Consider the following 20,425-nt stretch of genomic DNA (forward strand, 5'->3'; position numbering starts at 1 on the left):
TTGTCTTATGCTGCAGCTGAAGCTGCCATGAGCTGGAACGAGCTAGAATTATGGAACTTGGCCCAATAACTGGAAATGATGTGCAAGTGCTCCCCAAGAGATATTAGACAAAACATGGTGGCACTATAATTAATGCCCAGAAATGCTATTTTAAAAAGGCAGCACCTCTTGGCACATATAGACAGCTCAATGTGGTCTACAAAAAAGCCTCTTGGACCATATAAGTCCACCATGATGGATGTTTTGCAAATTTGCTTAATGTAAAAAACAGTAAAAACACTTCTTAACTTTGACTCAGTCATTAAATTTCCTGGCTTATGGGACTGAGAGACATATTTCTATCATAACTGAGCAAAACTGGTGTCAATGAGGAAGTCTTCGCAAAAGGCGGGACTTAGGAGTAAATTGGCCGTAACTCATTATATATTTCTCCAGTCATCATAAATCTTGGTAGATAGCTTCAGTACGTGTTTTGGTTTGGTGTACCAAACCATTTTGAGTGTGATAATGACTGGTGTATGTGGGCGTGGCCTAGTTACCATTATATGCTATACAATGTCTTTGCTCAAATTACTGAGACCTCGAATAAGCTAGAGACATGAAACTTGGCACCGTAACTGAAAATGATGTCCTAATGCTTCACATCAAATGTGAAGGGAATAGACCAGATGGTGGCGCCATAATTGAGAGTCGAAAAAGTTAAAGCTTTGAGCCTATGTGAGTCTGATTGACTTAAAATTTGAAACATATCTACATCTCAATGTGGTCTGCAAAGAAGGCTCTTGGACAACTAATTTGCTAATTTGCATAGCATGTAAAATAGTAATATGAATAGATTTTCTTAATTTTGACTCAATCAAAACCAAAATAGGTTTACAGCCTTGTGAGACAGAAATACACATTTCTCTTATAAATGTGCAACACTGGTCAAAAAACATGGCCGCCATTATTGAAAAAAACTTGTCAAGGGCAGGGCTGGGTGGGAAAAAGGTCATAACTCAAGTTTCTATGAGAGATCCTGATTAAACTCAGTGAACACAACTGGAATTAACCTCTGAACGAACAGACCAAGTTTCATCCAGTTCCAATTAGAGATGGTGCAAATGGCAGGATTTGGAGTATGCTGTTCCTGAAATGCTGCATACACTGTAATAGCGAGACAAGTGTGTGGTTGTCGTTAGACAGAACTAAACTGAAGTGACTTTGCTCAGCCAAGTGAAGCTGAAACCCTGTTTGCTGCTGCTTGTGGCTTCGATTTTTGGCAATTGAGCTGCTTCCATCTGCTGGCCGAGAGAGGGCCTGAACCCTGAATTGCTGCTTGCCCTGTGTTTTCTACAGTTAAGCAGCATCAGATTTCTTTTGCAACATTTGTTGTATTTCATCCAGTTTTTCAGATCTAAAATGTAAGTTGTGTGTCAGGCTAAAAGAAAACCTCATTAATTTCTGCTGCAGTGTTGCCACATTGAGACCATTTCACTCTCGTCACTCTCACTCAAATGCTTTTTTTATTTCTCTGTACATTATCAGTCAGTGTGCTTTTTATGTCATTGACTGAGTTGTTTTGATTTATCTTGATTATGACTATGGCTGAATCAAGACCAGTATTCAGAAATTGAACGTCAATGTTCATTGGCTGACATGGATACTGTGAATGCATCACTACAGTGCATTTGAGGACAGGACAGCCTCCTCCTTAGTATCTGCTCTCTTACATAGAGGCTGCCATCTACTGGGAGCTCAAAGGCAGGACATGAGTGAGCTGTTGAAGTGGTAAAAAAAAAAGATAAAACTGGAGGGAAAGCACTGCCTTAAATGGATTCATGACAAACGAGAAACCGTATTTTCAACATTTGTTACACAAACATTGTTAAGGGGTCCTTGACTGTGCATTTGACTCTCTGTAGTTTGACATTTGACATTATTATTTCATGAATCCAGCTTGAATGAGATGGAGGGCAGGGGGATTTCCAGCTAGGAACAATAAGCCGGCGGGCTGGTAATGTTGAGAATGCCATTAGACCTGATTGATATCTGGATATAAACAGCCCAAATTCAATAATAAAGATTACATCTTTCATTTTTTCCATTTTTATTTATTTAATCTTTATTTAATCTGGCAGTCTCATTAAGATTAAGATCTCTTTTTCAAGAGAGGCCTGAGAACGGGAAACATTTGCAAGAACACAGCAAGACAAAAACAACACAACTACACAGTGAATAAGGAACTCAAAGGATCAGTTACAAGAATCATAAAACTGGTAGTGGACTGGGAGCGATTCAAAATAGATCATTAAGATCATCATCACCAGACAACTATGATACAATTATAATATTAATATATAATATAAAAGCACAAGCAAATGTCAGTTTAAATTGAGGTTGATTACAAATCCCAGATATATTGCACAAGCTATTGCTCAAGTAGTATGTGCCATAAAAAATATAAAAGCACACCACAGCCCAGTGTAGCGTCATATATTTAAGGGGTCACTCCATTGATTAACGTGTAATCTTGAATAAACATCCCAGAATTTGTCATTATTATCTCGGCTCTGGCCAAGACCTAGTTTTTTTTTTAAACAGAAAGCTTATAATACAAACTAAAGATGTGGAGTCTGAAAGATGTGTATATAAAGGAGGCAGTGATGATATAATGAAAAACACTATTGAGTTGAATATAGGGTTATTAAAACAAAGTCTCGATTACTGAGCTGTTAATGTACTAAAGCAGCAGACAGTGACAAGTGTAACATGCATCACCCAAGCACAGTGTTGGACATTTAAAAACAGTGTTGCCTTGTAGCTAAGACTATTATATACTGCACCTTGAGGCACACCCTAAAACTTTTGTTCATACATTATTAACACAGTCACACTTTTACAAGTTTTGAGTAGATATTCAAAAGGTGCTTCTTCAAGATCACATATGTATTTATATCATCTAAAGCAAGTGTATTTTAGTGTATATGATGGTTTATGTACCCTCACTGTCTGAGATTTGAACAAATAATTTCTATTCTTTAGCGCAAATTACTCCTCACATACCTCCTGTATGATTGTTGCATATCACCTCAGCATAGGCATAGATCATGGGGAGACACAGGACACATCCCCCTCAACATTTAGAACATGTGCATTTGTCCATCATAATTTGATGCAGGAAAGGCACAAATTAGGGCACACAAATTCATCAGAATACAGAAAAAAGTGTGTACGATTTGAGGAGATTTAGTGGCATCTAAAAATGAGGACTGCAGATTGCCAGGAGCTGAAAGTGCTTAGCATTTGGTTTGTCTGTTCTGAGATACTGTAGAAACATGGCTGTACAACATGGCAATCTCCACTGACAAGGACCCGCTACCTGTGTAGATATAAATGGCTCATTCTGAGGTGATGAAACACGATTCTAATTTCAGGTTGTGATAGAAAATATACAAATTATATTCAATTTCTGACAATACATTCCATTGGTTAACAAACAAATTTTGTTTGTTATGAACAGTTGTTAAGATAAAGGTGTCCTCTTTTGGATAAGCGTCAATGGTCATTTAACCCTTTACCTACTTCCTAAAGTAAATGCTGAAAACAAACTGCACAAGCAAATGTAGCAGAACATATGCGGTCACTTTAAATACACAAACCTCAGATTCACTGTCAGTTAGCAGCTTTTCTTATCTTGGTCAACTCATTTTATTATTTCACAGCTAAGAAGAGCTGACAAGATTGACAAAAAACACAAGAGGTCACCACTGAGAGGACTTTAGGTGCAACCATCTGCAGGTTTCTGGTTAGAGCTGAGGAGATAGAAACACACTCATGGACAAACATTTCCTGACCATCATTTCTAATATTCCCACTCAATAAGAAATAGAGCTAAACATGCTTGACTATATCCACTGTGCTGTATGTGCATTAAATGACTTCTTGTGCCCTAAAATGGTAAAACTATGCATAGAAAGTTCAGTCTGATCAGTATTCTTTAATGAAGCAAGCACAGAGACACAAAACCTACACCAAGCGTCACTGACAAGGACTTTTGGTACTAACTGTTAATTCCTACCAGACCTCTCTGGGGAGTCATGGTAACTGTTCACCAGGCCTTTCTTTCTTTAATAATCGCTCACTGACAGCGTGAAACCTGTATTTGTTCAGCTTGTATTTAAGGTTATACTTAAGGTTAGAATTAAATAAAGATTTTTGCAGTTTTTCAGGATATATTTTAAAGTACATGATGCTTGTGCTTCGTTGTGCATTGGGGTATGATTTGGGATGCTTTGGTCATCCATCACTGTCACTGAGCAGCTCTTCACATCCTGACGAGCTCATTGTTATTCACAACCTGTTCCATTCTCAGTCTCCCAAGTCATGAGATACAGTACTAGTGGCTCCGGTCAAACTCAAGAACCATCATTCAGACTAGACAACTTTCAGCTGCCTTTGACTTTTACTATTTCCTGTCAAATGTATAGAAGTTTTCAGGTGTGTGGATCACATATGAAATGACATCATGGGAATCCATGCCATCAGTTTCATATTCTATCATGAATAGTTTCTTGATTTTAGTTCTATATTTCCATTTAATAACTTTAATATCCAGAATTGCCTTAAAATGACGTTCCCATGAATACTAAAGTGGTGCAAATCTCAGTCTCTAGAGGCAGATGAGAGTGAATGTCCTCTCCTAATAATCCTACCAAATGTTCGCTCTCATTTGTATTCCCAAACCATGAGCAGATTCCTGAAATAGCACAGAATAGTATAACAAAATGTATCCCCAAGTTATGAATAGGAGCCCAAAACTGCATTTCGTACCCATCAGGTTACAGAATCTAATAGTATTGGGGGAAAGAATTGCACAATGACTATAACACAATAACACAATGAAAAGGGGGCCTAAGACATTTACAGTTTTGTGACCAAAACTTTTCACAAATCTAAGAACTGATACAATTAAGTTGAAGACAATAAAATTTGATTAGTGACAGCAAATAGGTGATTTAGCGTTTCAGTGGCAAAATGGGTTGGACAAGAACATCTTCGTGATCAACATGGCACCTGTCATATTTTTGCAACTGCTTAGAGACTGTTCGTTATTTATGAGAGGAGACGGGATGGTGCAAAAACAGGGGCGTGTGTCGAGTAATTTTATTAAGCACCGGTAAGGGACTTGTGTTTTTTTTATTTTGACTTAGAGGAGGGGCTTACAACTTTAAATGGCTGTATTTGTATTAATTTTACCACTTATTTTAAAGATAATATCTAGACCCACCAAAATTACACCACTTATTATAGCCAGAAACTGTTGAAACACAGTTTTTGTATTTTTAAATTTATGACGGTCCTTGCTTGAATACATTATGTGGGACATCGGCTACGTCAGGAAAAAAATAAAAAATAAATCTAAGCTGTAAATGTGATATTTCATCAAAATCACATTAATCTATGTGTCTCATTTAAAGTTTTGCCAAACAATAAACTGTTTGCCCTAACTTCCCAGCGTGCATGACAGGGGTGAAAAACCTGGGATGTTTTCAACTCCAGGATTTCGTCTTCAATTCTTACCTTTCAAAAATCAAAGTTTTAAAATCTAACAACTAATTTATGGTGGAGGGAGGGCCATGCATTTTCCCCCAGTCTCTCTGGGAGTCTCAATGACTTATATTTGTAGCTTTGAAGAAAAACCTGAAGTAACATCCCAGCAACCCCCCTCTTCTGATAAGTAAAGAACAGTCCCTTAGGGTGTACATCCAGGGAACAACCAACCTATGGATTTATTTCAGAAAGCTTTGCATTTAAGACTTTTGGCACTCATTTTTCCATTAAGACATGGCACATATGTAAAATTAAGCCTCAGTATGTGACCACAGACTCACATTAAACTCTCTGTAAAAATATAAATGCATTAAATGCTGGGTGAGGTGAGGAACTTTCTGTCAATAACCACCAGCTATAATCTAATTTTGTATGCCATGTCTTAGACAGAGGTCATTAGAGGTCTTGGAGACAGAGGGAGAGACAAAGGACCATATATGGCTGTACAGTGCTGAGTAGATCCACAGTTCCCATAAAGCTTGGATCACTTAAAAGCTTTCTCTGTAAATAATTAATGTTACATTTTGTTACATTTGTTCATGTTTGGTACTGAGATTCTCTTCTGATTTTTGTCACTTTGCTACAGTTTTGGCTAACCTTTGTTTCCCGTTAATCATCCCGTGTATGTATAATTCATATTTCCTCTCTATTCACTTTGACCTCGATTTTAAAATGACCATATAAGCTACTATACATATTTGGACACAGACAAGTTCAATCTACGTAAAATTGATATCCACACTGCGATTTAGGAATTTACTGGGAGCATTTGAAGGCAACATATTACGTCGCCTACGCTTCCGACGAATCGCGCCGGAGCCGGGGCGCCTCCACACCCTCCGTGCTGAGCACAGCCGCTTGAGTAGAGACGCACACAGCGGAGTTCGGTCCATCTCTGCTTGCAGCTAACCACCCCGCAGCAAGGCCACTGCGGGAAGATGGCGACGGAAAAACAGAAACATGAAGGAAGAGTTAAAATTGGACATTACATTCTCGGAGACACACTCGGAGTGGGGACGTTTGGAAAGGTTAAAGGTACGTGTGACTGTCTTGACGTTTGTGCATCCTGCCAACTGAAAGATGGTGGCTACGGGCGCTTTTAGCTTAGCTGCTAGCTTTAGCATGCTATGAAAGCTAACTTGTCGCAACGCGAGCGATGTAGCACGCTTGTTGTCCTGCTAGTTAGCTCAACTTGTTTGTGACAAACATGACGTTTTAGTGGGACGTAGCTGTGGCTGCCAGCGACAGTCACACAATGCAAGTTTTATGGTATTAGCACATAGCCACACATAAGTCACTTAGTTAGCAGCGGTAGCGTTGTGAGCTAGCCGGAGAGCCACAAGTCGCTTGTCAAGACACACACCGGGAAGTAAACCCTGTGGATTGGTGTTAGCGCTAGCTGGATGCATATTCATGGAAAGCATTTTGTTAACGTGATTCCTGTCGTTTCCGCTTCGTGGTTTTTAAAACATGGCACAAGAAAGTTCTGCAGCTCCATACTACATTTGGTCTCAACTCTGCCCTCCATATGACTTGGATTTGCCGTCCTGTTGAAGAGACAGTAATGCTTTTTAGATGCAAACCCGGCCAAATCTACGCCCAGTGTTGTCAGCCTAGAAGGTGGTACGATTATTATGTCAATACACAACTCGGCTTGTATCAACACCTAAAATGTCTGTATGTATTTAGCCACACTTTATTTTCTGATTAGCCCCTATAATCGACTGATGTGATAGTTAGACGGCTGAAATCTCTACTACAGGCTGCTCTCTGTTTGATCATGTAGTGCATTGTGTCTCATGAACACATGATTAAGCTCTAATGTACCCAAATGAAGTGAACCAACCAGGCTCTCTGTAAGAAAAACAGTCAGAAGAACCACAAGCTCTGTTTACAGTCAGTTAATTCCCAGTGAGTCATCTCTTTGCACTCAGTTCTTTGTTGTCCTTGCCAGAAAAAAAGACCACAGGTCACCAGGGTTTTTGCTCTGTGATTATGGTCTTGATTACTGGAGACTTGGTTAATAGTTCACCGCCAGCATAACTGGTAAATCAACAGCAGCTGTTTACTAATTCACTAGTGTAAGTATGCTGCATTCCCACCATCCATTCAGATGTTGTAGTTATTTTTCTCTGTATGGTAATCTGTTCTGGTATGTTTCATATTCGTGTTTGGTATGTTTCTCCTGCCTGCTGCTGTGGCATATCCCTGCTGAAATGTGAAATCTTTGCAGCATCAGTTATTTTCAGTTAAAATAAAGGATTACACATTTGGGTTTTGATAAATCTCTCCATTTGGGTGGGAGCACCCTTCAAAAGCCACTGACTAAACCCGTCTTCTAGATAAGAGCTAGTTGCTTGGAATGTTCTCGGCTTGAAGTTTTGAGTGTCGTGGTTACAGAAGTAGAAACATTGTGGTGTTTATAGATGTGCTTTTAGCTTTTAACTTTTAACAACACTTAATGGCATTTGATACACTTAAAGCTACTGTAATGAATATTAATATATTAACAACAGATCAAATGACTACTTTTATGTGAATGGGGCTGCTTGTTGTAATTAACCCACCGAGAAACATCACTTTACTCTGCAGTTTCCCTCATTTCTGCAGAGCATTTTAATTTCTTTTAGCTCAGTGTTTTGTTTTTTTGGCCCGCAACTTTACTGTTTTGGTTCACTGTCTGGTTCTCTTAGCATCATTTCCAGATGCGACAAGTAGCTGTTTCCAGCAAAATGCTTTAATAAACCCACTGTACACTACCTGCCCAGCACTAAAAGGCAAATGGACAAAGTTAGTGACCAGCTGGTGAACAAAGCGGAGCTTTTAGTAGCTTAACAGGAGTTCCCAGGAGTTAGGTGGGACCAGACTGGAGTTAAAGGAAAGGTGAATGAAAGATGTACAGTACAGGCCAAAAGTTTGGACACGCCTTCTCATTCAATGCGTTTTCTTTATTTTCATGACTATTTACATTGTAGATTCTCACTGAAGGCATCAAAACTATGAATGAACACATGTGGAGTTATGTACTTAACAAAAAAAGGTGAAATAACTGAAAACATGTTTTATATTCTAGTTTCTTCAAAATAGCCACCCTTTGCTCTCATTACTGCTTTGCACACTCTTGGCATTCTCTCGATGAGCTTCAAGAGGTAGTCACCTGAAATGGTTTCCACCTCACAGGTGTGCCTTATCAGGGTTAATTAGTGGAATTTCTTTATTTATCAATGGGGTTGGGACCATCAGTTGTGTTGTGCAGAAGTCAGGTTAATACACAGCCAACAGCCCTATTGGACAACTGTTAAAATTCATATTATGGCAAGAACCAATCAGCTAACTAAAGAAAAACGAGTGGCCATCATTACTTTAAGAAATGAAGGTCAGTCAGTCCGGAAAATTGCAAAAACTTTAAATGTGTCCCCAAGTGGAGTCGCAAAAACCATCAAGCGCTACAACGAAACTGGCACACATGAGGACCGGCCCAGGAAAGGAAGACCAAGAGTCACCTCTGCTTCTGAGGATAAGTTCATCCAAGTCACCAGCCTCAGAAATCGCAAGTTAACAGCAGCTCAGATCAGAGACCAGATGAATGCCACACAGAGTTCTAGCAGCAGACCCATCTCTAGAACAACTGTTAAGAGGAGACTGCGCCAATCAGGCCTTCATGGTCAAATAGCTGCTAGGAAACCACTGCTAAGGAGAGGCAACAAGCAGAAGAGATTTGTTTGGGCCAAGAAACACAAGGAATGGACATTAGACCAGTGGAAATCTGTGCTTTGGTCTGATGAGTCCAAATTTGAGATCTTTGGTTCCAACCGCCGTGTCTTTGTGAGACGCAGAAAAGGTGAACGGATGGATTCCACATGCCTGGTTCCCACTGTGAAGCATGGAGGAGGAGGTGTGATGGTGTGGGGGTGTTTTGCTGGTGACACTGTTGGGGATTTATTCAAAATTGAAGGCACACTGAACCAGCATGGCTACCACAGCATCCTGCAGCGACATGCCATCCCATCCGGTTTGCGTTTAGTTGGACGATCATTTATTTTTCAACAGGACAATGACCCCAAACACACCTCCAGGCTGTGTAAGGGCTATTTGACCAAGAAGGAGAGTGATGGAGTGCTGCAGCAGATGACCTGGCCTCCACAGTCACCGGACCTGAACCCAATCGAGATGGTTTGGGGTGAGCTGGACCGCAGAGTGAAGGCAAAGGGGCCAACAAGTGCTAAACACCTCTGGGAACTCCTTCAAGACTGTTGGAAAACCATTTCAGGTGACTACCTCTTGAAGCTCATGGAGAGAATGCCAAGAGTGTGCAAAGCAGTAATCAGAGCAAAGGGTGGCTATTTTGAAGAAACTAGAATATAAAACATGTTTTCAGTTATTTCACCTTTTTTTGTTAAGTACATAACTCCACATGTGTTCATTCATAGTTTTGATGCCTTCAGTGAGAATCTACAATGTAAATAGTCATGAAAATAAAGAAAACGCATTGAATGAGAAGGTGTGTCCAAACTTTTGGCCTGTACTGTACATTCATTAGGTGGACAGACACGCGATTTTAAAGAAATGCTCATGTTGCTCTGTGTCTACTGGATGTGTAACTACGCAACTGTTTGCTAACATGTTTGCCATATTAGCTTTAATAGGTGGTAATGTCAGTGTTTGTTTACAGCTTAGGTCAGCTGCCCCCAAGTGGGCAAAAAATCAGTTACATTATGAGTGATTTTCTTCGTTCTTGAAAAGTAAACATTTTAAAGATACAGTAATTTTGCATTATTCTATATGTTCTCTAGTAATTGTGATGTCTTTCATCTTTTATATGTCCTTAGTACAACTTAGGTAGCTCATTTTGTTTTTGACTTGCAGTGGGCCAACATGAGCTGACCAAGCACCAAGTGGCGGTGAAAATCTTGAACAGGCAGAAGATCCGCAGTTTGGACGTGGTGGGAAAGATCCGAAGGGAGATCCAGAACCTCAAGCTTTTTAGGCATCCTCACATAATTAAACTGTAAGTCCTAGATTACACCCTGCTCACTGCTCGGTAATCCCCCTGCCGCCACATTAATGCCACCCACTGAGCTATTTCCAGGCTTTAATGGTGTGTTTTAGAATACATCCATGTGGGACGATATCTGTCTGACCTAGTCTCCCTCTCCCCGCAGTCCTCGGCTCAGTCTCAGTCTGCTTTATTGCCTGTTTTGGTTATCCGCTCCATTGACCTTTCATTTTAATATGAAAAAGTGCTTTATCACCGCCTTTCATCGTGCCGCGCTGTGTGATCTCCTGTCTTTCAGTTTAGCGTTCACTAAAAGTGTATTCACTGTGTCTTCACAGAGCCCACGGGTCTGTGTTGTGCAGTTGTTATACAGCAGGAAAGAGCTGTCACTCCAAATCCAAATTTGTGCATGTGCCAAAGCAAACATACTATCTGTCCTGCTTGAGTTTATGGCACTGACTGCTGGTAATATCTGCATGTGTTGGTGCAGATGGATACATGCGATTTTGAGTGGGTCATTGTTTAAGTTCACATGTCTTAACTTACTGTGATGCTAATCAGAGACCAGCTCAGTACACTGTTTGTGCTCTAATGCACATGTACGTCAAGCAGTGATGATAACCACTGCAAGCCTGATGTAAACAGTCCATTGGCAACAGAAAAATGCATTTGGGGCACACTGTTGCTACAAGAGTCACTGATCTAAAAATATATTTAGAAAATTGCTGTGGTTCCTTCCTACCTGGTATGTGAATGTCCACAGCAAGCAGCTTGAGCCCAAGGCCAGAGTTACTGGGTCATTAAAGTGACCATGAGGTGTGGCTAATTTCCTGAATACCAGCTCCATGTCATGCATGCACAAGAATGTAAACTCAGTGTGAGTCTTTGTCTTTATGTGTGTGTGTGTGTGTGTGTTTGTGAGCGAGAGATCCCATCTTTGACAGGGCACACAAACACTGGGGCAAAGTGCACAGTTTTGCCTGTCTAGTCTGAATAGTGTCGAGTGAGGACAGTGGAGCAATAAAACACAGAACAGCTCTATTTGGTAAACAGGATGTTAATTGTGACAATGAGACGAGAAGTTAGTCAACATCCGTCTCGTCTGTTGAAACTCTGCTCATTTTAAATTTAGACTCATTTGTTTCTGTAGACTGTAACACAGTTAGTACTGCATTTACATTTGGACAGACATGGCAATTTTGTGATAGTGGATTAATGACGAGACAGTGTTTTACAGTCATATCTGAACACTGTCACATTGTCATTAGTACGCTGCACGCACGGATTCAGAACTGCAGGGGTTACATTGTGGTTTCTGTGCCGTTGTAAGAAATTTCAGTTGTGCTGTTAGCTGATTCTGCTGCTTGATATTGAATATGATTATCACAGGGAAAAATCTGGCTCATGCTCAAGTGTAACCACACAGCCAGTATAGTGTAAATAGAGGTAGGTATGATGGGTGTCAGTGTGGATTCTGAGGCACAAGAATTTCTCACTAATCCTTGGACTGAAAGGACAGGCGGTAACCAATAACACATTCTTAAGTTGCTCAATGAAGTTTACACCAACGCTGTTGCAATATTAGCTATCTACAGTACTTCTAAGTATTGATGCTGCACTTCATACTGTGTCTGCACACAACATAGATCAAACTACATATGTGCCGTAGCATAGATAAAGGTATTTCACTGTGGTATTTGTAGTTAACAATATGCTTTTGATGCTTGGAAGCATTAAGTCTTTATTGTTTGAAAACTAGTCTCACAAACTAAGCATAATGGTGTTGAAACAAAGGTTTGTGAAGAATGTCACGTGGCACCTTTAACATTAAGGCATAAAATATCAAGATGTAATGTTTTAGTCACATTGTTGCTCTGTCATTTGACTGAAAAAGGAGCCACACCCACATCAACAGGCCAAGATAGGTTTTGTGCTTGTTTTTGTAAGACATGAAGAACACAGAGCCATTTCCTCTGGCCACTTTTGGTGTTTCTATGATATTCCACAGTGGGATAGCAAATCATAGAGATTTAATAGCATGCATCCTGTTTTTTATTTGTGAAAATGATGAGATAATAACCCAGAAGTGTCTCCATTTGAGTGGTGTTATATCTGACGCTCGTGATTTTAACTTTGTGTTGTCTGCAGGTATCAGGTTATTAGCACCCCTACAGATATCTTCATGGTGATGGAGTATGTCTCAGGAGGCGAGCTATTTGACTACATCTGCAAAAATGGAAAGGTAATACACCGTGATACTGGAAAATGACTTCTAACCTGTTATAATTATGTCTCACATTTTCCTCCACTCTTTCCATCTCACCATATGGAGCAGATGTTGTATATTTTATTATCAGTGAGTGGACAGAACACAGAAGTGCATTATGTACTTCTCAGTGTTACTGCCAGCCTTTGGTGCAGATACAGCGCAGCAACCTGTGAACCAAAAAGTGACAGCGGCTGGAAAAGATATCAAAACACACCATGAAGTGCTGCTTAGTCAGCTGTGATGTGCTAACTGAGTCACAGAAAAGATGACACCTAATGGATAATTTCTGCTTTGACAGTTGGAAGAAAAGGAGAGTCGTCGGCTGTTCCAGCAGATTATTTCTGCAGTCGACTACTGCCACAGACACATGGTGGTGCACCGAGACCTCAAGCCTGAAAATGTGCTGCTTGATGCACACATGAATGCCAAGATTGCAGACTTCGGTAAGAGCGTCTCTGACCTTAACTCAGGAGTGTTTACAAGTGACATTATTTTAACCTTAAAATTATGGACCCAGTAGTGCAGGACTTTGCTAGGTAACCATGTGGAGTTTTGTGACTACTAACAGGGCTATGAAGCAATTTTTTTTCTTATGAGTGGGCACTCCCTACTTTTTTGTATTATATGTAGAGATGCACCAATCAAATATGCCAGATCGTTATTGGGGCTGATCTTATTATAATGGTGTTAATTTCTGTGCAGGTTTATCAAACATGATGTCAGATGGAGAGTTCCTGCGAACAAGCTGTGGTTCTCCAAACTATGCTGCTCCTGAGGTCATCTCAGGAAGGTAAGCTGACAATGACACAGAACTTAGAGTGACAGTTCGCTCCCAAATCAAAAATACATGTTTTTCCTCTTACCTGTTGTGTTATTTATCAGTCTAGATTGTTTTGGTGTGCCATTTTCTTTCTACTGAATTACACCCCCAGAAGGAAACTTGTATGTGGTCAAGAGCTTCGTTCTCGTGAAAGGGCAAAAAAACATAGATCGATAGATCGATAGATCGATAGATCGATAGATAGATAGAACTACCGATTTGGGTGTGAACTGTACCTAGCATACTCCCATTATGTTGCTACAAGATGTTGCTGAATAAACATAACCTAGTAAAATGTTGCTGTCATGATTACAGAAGTGTTTATTTTTACCTGTCCTCAGGTTATATGCTGGTCCAGAGGTAGATATCTGGAGCAGCGGGGTCATTCTCTATGCCTTGTTATGCGGAACACTTCCTTTTGATGACGACCACGTGCCAACGCTGTTTAAGAAGATCTGCGACGGGATCTTTTTCACCCCGCAGTATCTGAACCCATCAGTAATAAGCCTCCTTAAACACATGCTGCAGGTGGACCCCATGAAAAGAGCCACCATCAAAGAGATCCGGTAAGCCTGATGGAATTAATTACAAAGTCAGACTAATATTAGAACCATCTCGCCTTTTTTGTGTAGATTACAGAGCAGATTGAAGAAACAGAAAAATGTAAAACTAGTCTTACGGACAATGTGAGTGGTTTGTTATACAACAAAAATAATTTCTCCTTCCACAGAGAGGATGAGTGGTTCAAACAGGGCCTACCCAAATATTTGTTCCCCGAGGACCCCTCCTACAGCAACAACATGATTGACGATGAGGCCCTGAAGGAGGTATGTGACAAGTTTGAGTGCACAGAGGAGGAAGTCCTGGCCTGCATATACAGTCGTAACCATCAGGACCCATTGGCCGTCGCCTACCATCTCATCATTGACAATCGTCGCATCATGAGCGAAGCAAAGGATTTCTACCTGGCGTCCAGCCCTCCCGACTCTTTTCTAGATGACCAGCACTTGACCTCATCCGGTGCAGCTGTGGCCGGCATTATCAAGCCTCACCCCGAGCGCGTACCATTCCTGTTGGCGGAGACTCCTCCCAGGCCTCGCCACACACTGGATGAATTGAACCCCCAGAAGTCCAAACACCAGGGTGTTAGAAGGGCCAAGTGGCACCTGGGTATCCGAAGTCAGAGTAGACCCAATGATATCATGTCAGAAGTGTGCCGTGCCATGAAACAGCTGGATTATGAGTGGAAGGTAAGGAAGAAAAGCAGTGAAACAAAATGGGGCCACATATTAAAACAGTAACTAAAGTTGAGATTATGTTATTTAACTAAATAACAACTTGTGATATTGGAGTTCCTTTAAAGAGGTAGCTTCATATTGTCATTGTTTCATAACTCTTCCAGGTTGTGAATCCATATTATCTACGTGTGAGAAGGAAGAATCCGATAACTGGGATGCAAACCAAGATGAGCCTTCAACTTTACCAAGTGGACAGTAGAACCTACCTCCTCGACTTCCGTAGCATAGACGGTAAGTTTGAACCACACTGTTCTCACATCTTTACTAAGATGTGAGTGAAAAATAGAAAAATGGTTATTATTATGTTGCATATTTCCAAAAATAATCAAAGCTTTACTGTGAAAAAGTTGGTCATTGGTTAAACTGTTTAATAAACCAAACATTTAAAAGACAGTTAAAAAACTATATTTGTGTTGTTCTCTAATATAAGTTGTGCCATTTAAACTAGTCTCATACCATTTACAGTTTTGTAGAGTTTATAACCTGTGAACAATGACAAGATATTCTGCTGAGCCCTGAATTCAGCTCCCTCTATCCTCATGGTGTTTTCCTGGCTTCTGTCCCGTAGTGTGCTCTGTCAGTGCAGACTTCATAAATGATTGACTCAGGGTTAAGGGCTTGGGCTCTTTTTTGTGTGTCCACAGGCAGCGGTACCTCAAAGACAAATATGAGATAAGTGTTATTATGAGCTGAATTAACGTAGCACAGGCATGCTGTGTAAAGGGCACGAGACTACAGTTTGGCTGTGTGCTACAGCAAAGTCAGCCACTGTGTTTATGTGTAGCTCAGGGATGTCAGTTTGTTTCATTTTGTTTTTGATACTGATAACTTACAGGTTCATTTTTAGGCAAAATGACATGAAATTTAAGAGGCCTTACTCGTCAGTCTGTCGTTCCATTGGCTCTGTGAGCTTTAGCGCTGCATTTCAAAGAACTATCTACTCAGGGCTTTAAAATTTTAATTCTCTAAATTCTATTGGCTTGCTGACAGACAGGCGGCCAGCTGTGTTAACATGCAGAAATGTGGTGCCCACTGCCCAACCTCTGGTCTCCACTGTTTAGCTAGCCTTAGCCACTCTGCACTGCACATCACTCAGGTTGGATGGGAGCTAGCTAGCGGCACGGGTCATTCAGCGATTACCACTGGTAACACTGTCCTGACAAGTAGTTACAGGGTGGCGTTGCTAGTGAAATTTTTTTGTTTTAGCTGTGGTAGGCGGCTTCATTATGAGCCACAAAACCCCTTTAGCACAACAAAGTTAAAAAGAGAAGTCATGGCCTCATGTCATGTCATATCAATGGGGTACAACACTTGTGCAGTAAAATCTGGTCTGCAGTTGCTGTAAGGCTCAATAGCTGGCGCTCTATCATACAACATGATTGATTAGTTTCAGTCAGCCTTGGGTCAGAATATTTCTGGACAAAAAATAAAGATATAGGTGAGAATTCTGACATTATTGAAAAAGTCTGTTATAAAATACCACAAACAAATGCTTTCTATATGCAAACATTATGTTGCATATTGGCCCCCATCCACTTAAGCGTACATAAAAGTTCTGTCAGGATGCGCGCACTCAAGGAGGCTAAAAAGAGCAGAACCAAAAAGCACCTGAGCAGACACCATCTCTTTATTTCCAGCACTCTCTGCTGTAACCCTCTAACATTACAGCTCCAGTTAAATTGCACGTCATACAAAGACCTTGTCCCAGCCTTCATGCACTGTATAACCTTGCCCGGAGGGTGGGCACAATGTCAGTGTTCCCGCCACAACACTGTACCACTACCATGAGTCAGGATGGTGTTACCAGCAGTAATTGCCAAATGAGCTGTGTTGTTAGCTTGCTCCCGCCCAACCAAGGTGGTGCACTACACAGTAAACTGAGGAGTAGCCAAATTAACCTTTGGACCTACGTGTAACAAGTCAAAACTATTCTCTGCGGTTATCCTATTAACAGTTAACTGTTGACATCCCAAATTTAGCTGCAGTGTAACCGATGGCTTTAAGGAATGGAATTCTGATTGGATCTGATATAGAAATTAAAAGCTGAATGCCCAAGCTTTTAGATGTATAAACGAAAGAAGAAAAAGAAAAGAAATAACATATTTGTATGTGTATTTTGTGGAAAACATTTTGTGTCTTTTGTTCTTCAGATGATATGGTGGAGACAAAATCTGGAACTGCTACACCTCTCCGATCTGGGTCTGTGGGCAACTACCGCACCACTATTAAGAACGATGTGGATGGGGCAGATGCCGCGGCTTCATCTAGCACTGTGCAGCCCACAAAGACCGCAGAAGGCTCCTTAGCTTCATCGTTGACCTCATCCATCGACTCCACCGGAGGGGGGGATTCGATGACTGTCCCTCGACCAGGAAGCCACACCATCGAGTTCTTTGAGATGTGCGCAAATCTTATTAAACTACTTGCACGATAGCTTGCAAAACAATCGCTAGCCTTTTTTTTCCTCTCCGAGTGTCTTTATAGCAATAAGCATGCAACCGATTCATGGCTCAGTTCATCCCGGCTGAGGATGAAGTGATTGTTCCATGGCACTGATGCAGGTTAGTGTTCCCAAAGCAGAAGGGATGTATACTGAGCTGGCAGGGAATGTAAGAGGTTATATGGAAAGATGAAAGACGAGCTACTTAATGGCTATGACAGAACAACATTTAGGAGGGGGTTTTACTATTTCCCGATCAATTTAATAGCAAATGTCCACATCCCACCGATACATATATGCGCAAGTGATTACACTGAATATTCTGTACTGTAGCCAGTGAGCACTGCTTTCCAGTACAGAGACCAAGATCAAGTTTTTGCCTGCAGAGAAGGACGCCACATGTTGAGGGTTGGGTGTTTGGGTGGCAGTCATAAAGGATGCAGGAAGCACTTTTGCACAAGTTTCTTTTATTTCCTGCTGCTCTTGTTCTCTACGTGGGGATTAGAGAAGTGGTGCAGATGTGTCGGGGCACTGCACTGGCTATAACAAGGGTTGTCATACCCGTCACATTCATTGGACTCTGAAGAAGTGCAATGACCCCTGTATTTCTGTCTTGTGTCAGGGACAAACAAATGCTTCATCAGATTTATGTTTGGTTTCCTTTTTTTTTTTTTTTTTTTTGTGAATCTGAGTTGTCAGAGACTAAATTTTCATGGTTTTGTCCTTGTTGTAAAAATTTGTTTGACTTTGTCTGTCCCCTACATTTTTATATATAAAGACGTGAATATATTTATCAGTGGACGGAGTGTTGGTTCTATTGGAAATGGAAATTGTTTTTTCTTTATTGCATCAAGATCTAGTGCTGGATGGTATGTATTTTTCTTTTTTTACTTTCTGGTTTTTAAATCAATATCACAGCTTTGTTTCCTTCAATCACTTATTCTGATACTTGATTGTCTTTCCAGATAAATATAGCCTGCTTTTACCATTTAAGAGGTATTTTGCCATGACGGTCAAAATCTAGAAATATATCATTTTCAGTGTCACATATTAAAATGACAAGTTGATTTTGACGTTTTTGTTGTACTTTTCTCTATTTGTTTTTATTTAGACTAATGATTAGGATTTGATTATGATTACTGAGTGAAATGCCTTTGCCTACATCCAATTTATAAATGCCAATCCATCACAAGTGTATAGGCCTCAGGGCCAAATTTGAAAATGAATAGTGGTAGCAATTACATGCAGTGCATGGACAATGACTATTGGCAGGTGAATACATCCAGAATATTGTCATTTTTAGATTTTCTTTGTTTTTATTGCCCAGACATTCCCTTTAAGGTTGACTTAGAAAAAAGTTTAAACCTGAAACAAACTTATGAGAATGGAATTGTTATGTCCTGCTGGGTAGATCACAATTCTGTAGAAGAGACATCGCACAAGCATTAAGATCATAAATGTGTGGGTGATGTATTTGATTTTTTTTTAAAAAGTCAGACTATATTGTATACTTGCAAGCTCACAAAGTCTTAGATATGTCTTTAACCACAAGTATGATGCGTCTCCCTCCATTTCCTCTCCACAGTCTTAAAATTTTAAGTGGTGTCTGTTGTTTGGCTGCCTTATCATTATCAGTACAGTTTATTGGTTTTATGTCAGTAAACATTGGAATTCGGCGCTGGTCAGAATTATTGGTACCTTTTTGCAATTTTAGGAGTTAAAGTCCTCAAATTATTTTGCCAGTGCTGTTGATTCACAATTACTGTTAGTTAAAAAATGATAGACATTATTTTAGGTGTTTGCATTCCAAAAAAAAAAGAAAACTCTTAACTACAAAACATAAAATAAATGTCTGACTGTTGCCAAACTACTGTGGACCTCGGTAACTGCTACCACCTTTTAATTATGTCAGTAGGGAAAAAAGCAAACTTGAATGGTAAACTGGTTTCTTATTCATCATTGTCATTTCTGTCTTATGTCAGTTAATCCAGGTTTTCAAGAACTTTGCATGTTCTCATTGTAATGTCCGACAAAAAAAAAAAAAAGTTTCATTTGTGTTAAGAGGTGTTAGCAATTGCTCAAGTCTCTGTTTCCAGTGTTTCGCTCTTCACAGCTTTAAAAATCTGAAATATCTCATTTGTATAAACAATTTTACATTTCAGAGATATAACACACAAAAAAATTGCCAAGAGTGACAATAATTGTGATTATTTTGTTTCTCTTGCTGTCCTGCGGGACAGGTTTGGACTGAAATATTTAGTTGATATTTGACCTTTTATGTCTCAGTTTTAAACTAGAGTTTATGAAATATAGTGATCATGGTAATGAAACACACCATGGTCTTGGAATGATATTGTGGAACTAAACATTTTTAGTTTTATAGGGCAGTTGCAAGTTTTGATTACAAAACTTTTCATGGGTTTTGTAGGAAAGATGAATGTGTGAAACCGTGACCTTTTTGACAGTTTATGGAGTAGCATCCCAGTGGACTGTTAGCAGATTAATGCTGTCAGTCTATCTGTTTGGACTGCTTCAAAGAAATATTGTTCTATTTTTGTTTGGTGTGTAAAGGGACCCTACCAGATTGACCAGTGTAAATCTGAATGGACAGTGTTGAAATCATTTGTATACACAACTGCCTAATAAACTGCTAAATTGCACACAATTCTGCTCCAGTTTCTCTGCATGTTTCTAGTCTTTTGACAGCGTCATGGAAAAATCACATCACATTGACTTTATAGTAATTTAAGACCACAGTCATGCAGTAAAGGCAGCTAAGGAAACTGAAAACAAGGAATGTCCAATTTAAAGGAGAAAGGTTTTTGCACCCAAAAGGAAGTTTAAGTCCTGATGATTATTTTTCTGAAATCACACTAACTTATTTAGCTATTTGGGTCATTTCAGAACAGTCTGTGCATTAGTGTGAGGGGAAAGCAATGATCATTTTGGATTAAATCTGTGCCATGTAAAGATTTATGTGGTGCCATCCAGTGGGCAAAATTGCATTTCA

The 20,425-nt window shown here is 40.0% G+C and overlaps 1 protein-coding gene across 1 annotated transcript; it reads left to right on the plus strand.

Moving 5' to 3' along the window:
* Positions 1 to 6,420: 6,420 nt before the first annotated feature.
* Positions 6,421 to 19,238, plus strand: prkaa1 (protein kinase, AMP-activated, alpha 1 catalytic subunit). The gene is made up of 9 exons (XM_033647071.2): positions 6,421 to 6,627; positions 10,459 to 10,600; positions 12,737 to 12,830; positions 13,156 to 13,300; positions 13,560 to 13,647; positions 14,019 to 14,243; positions 14,408 to 14,927; positions 15,080 to 15,206; positions 17,126 to 19,238. The coding sequence occupies exons 1-9, from the start codon at positions 6,531 to 6,533 to the stop codon at positions 17,407 to 17,409; spliced, it is 1,722 nt and encodes a 573-aa protein (XP_033502962.1). The 5' UTR covers positions 6,421 to 6,530; the 3' UTR covers positions 17,410 to 19,238.
* Positions 19,239 to 20,425: the final 1,187 nt, after the last annotated feature.

Source organism: Epinephelus lanceolatus, chromosome 19 (assembly GCF_041903045.1).
Source record: "Epinephelus lanceolatus isolate andai-2023 chromosome 19, ASM4190304v1, whole genome shotgun sequence".
Classification (NCBI taxonomy): Eukaryota; Metazoa; Chordata; class Actinopteri; order Perciformes; family Serranidae; genus Epinephelus; species Epinephelus lanceolatus.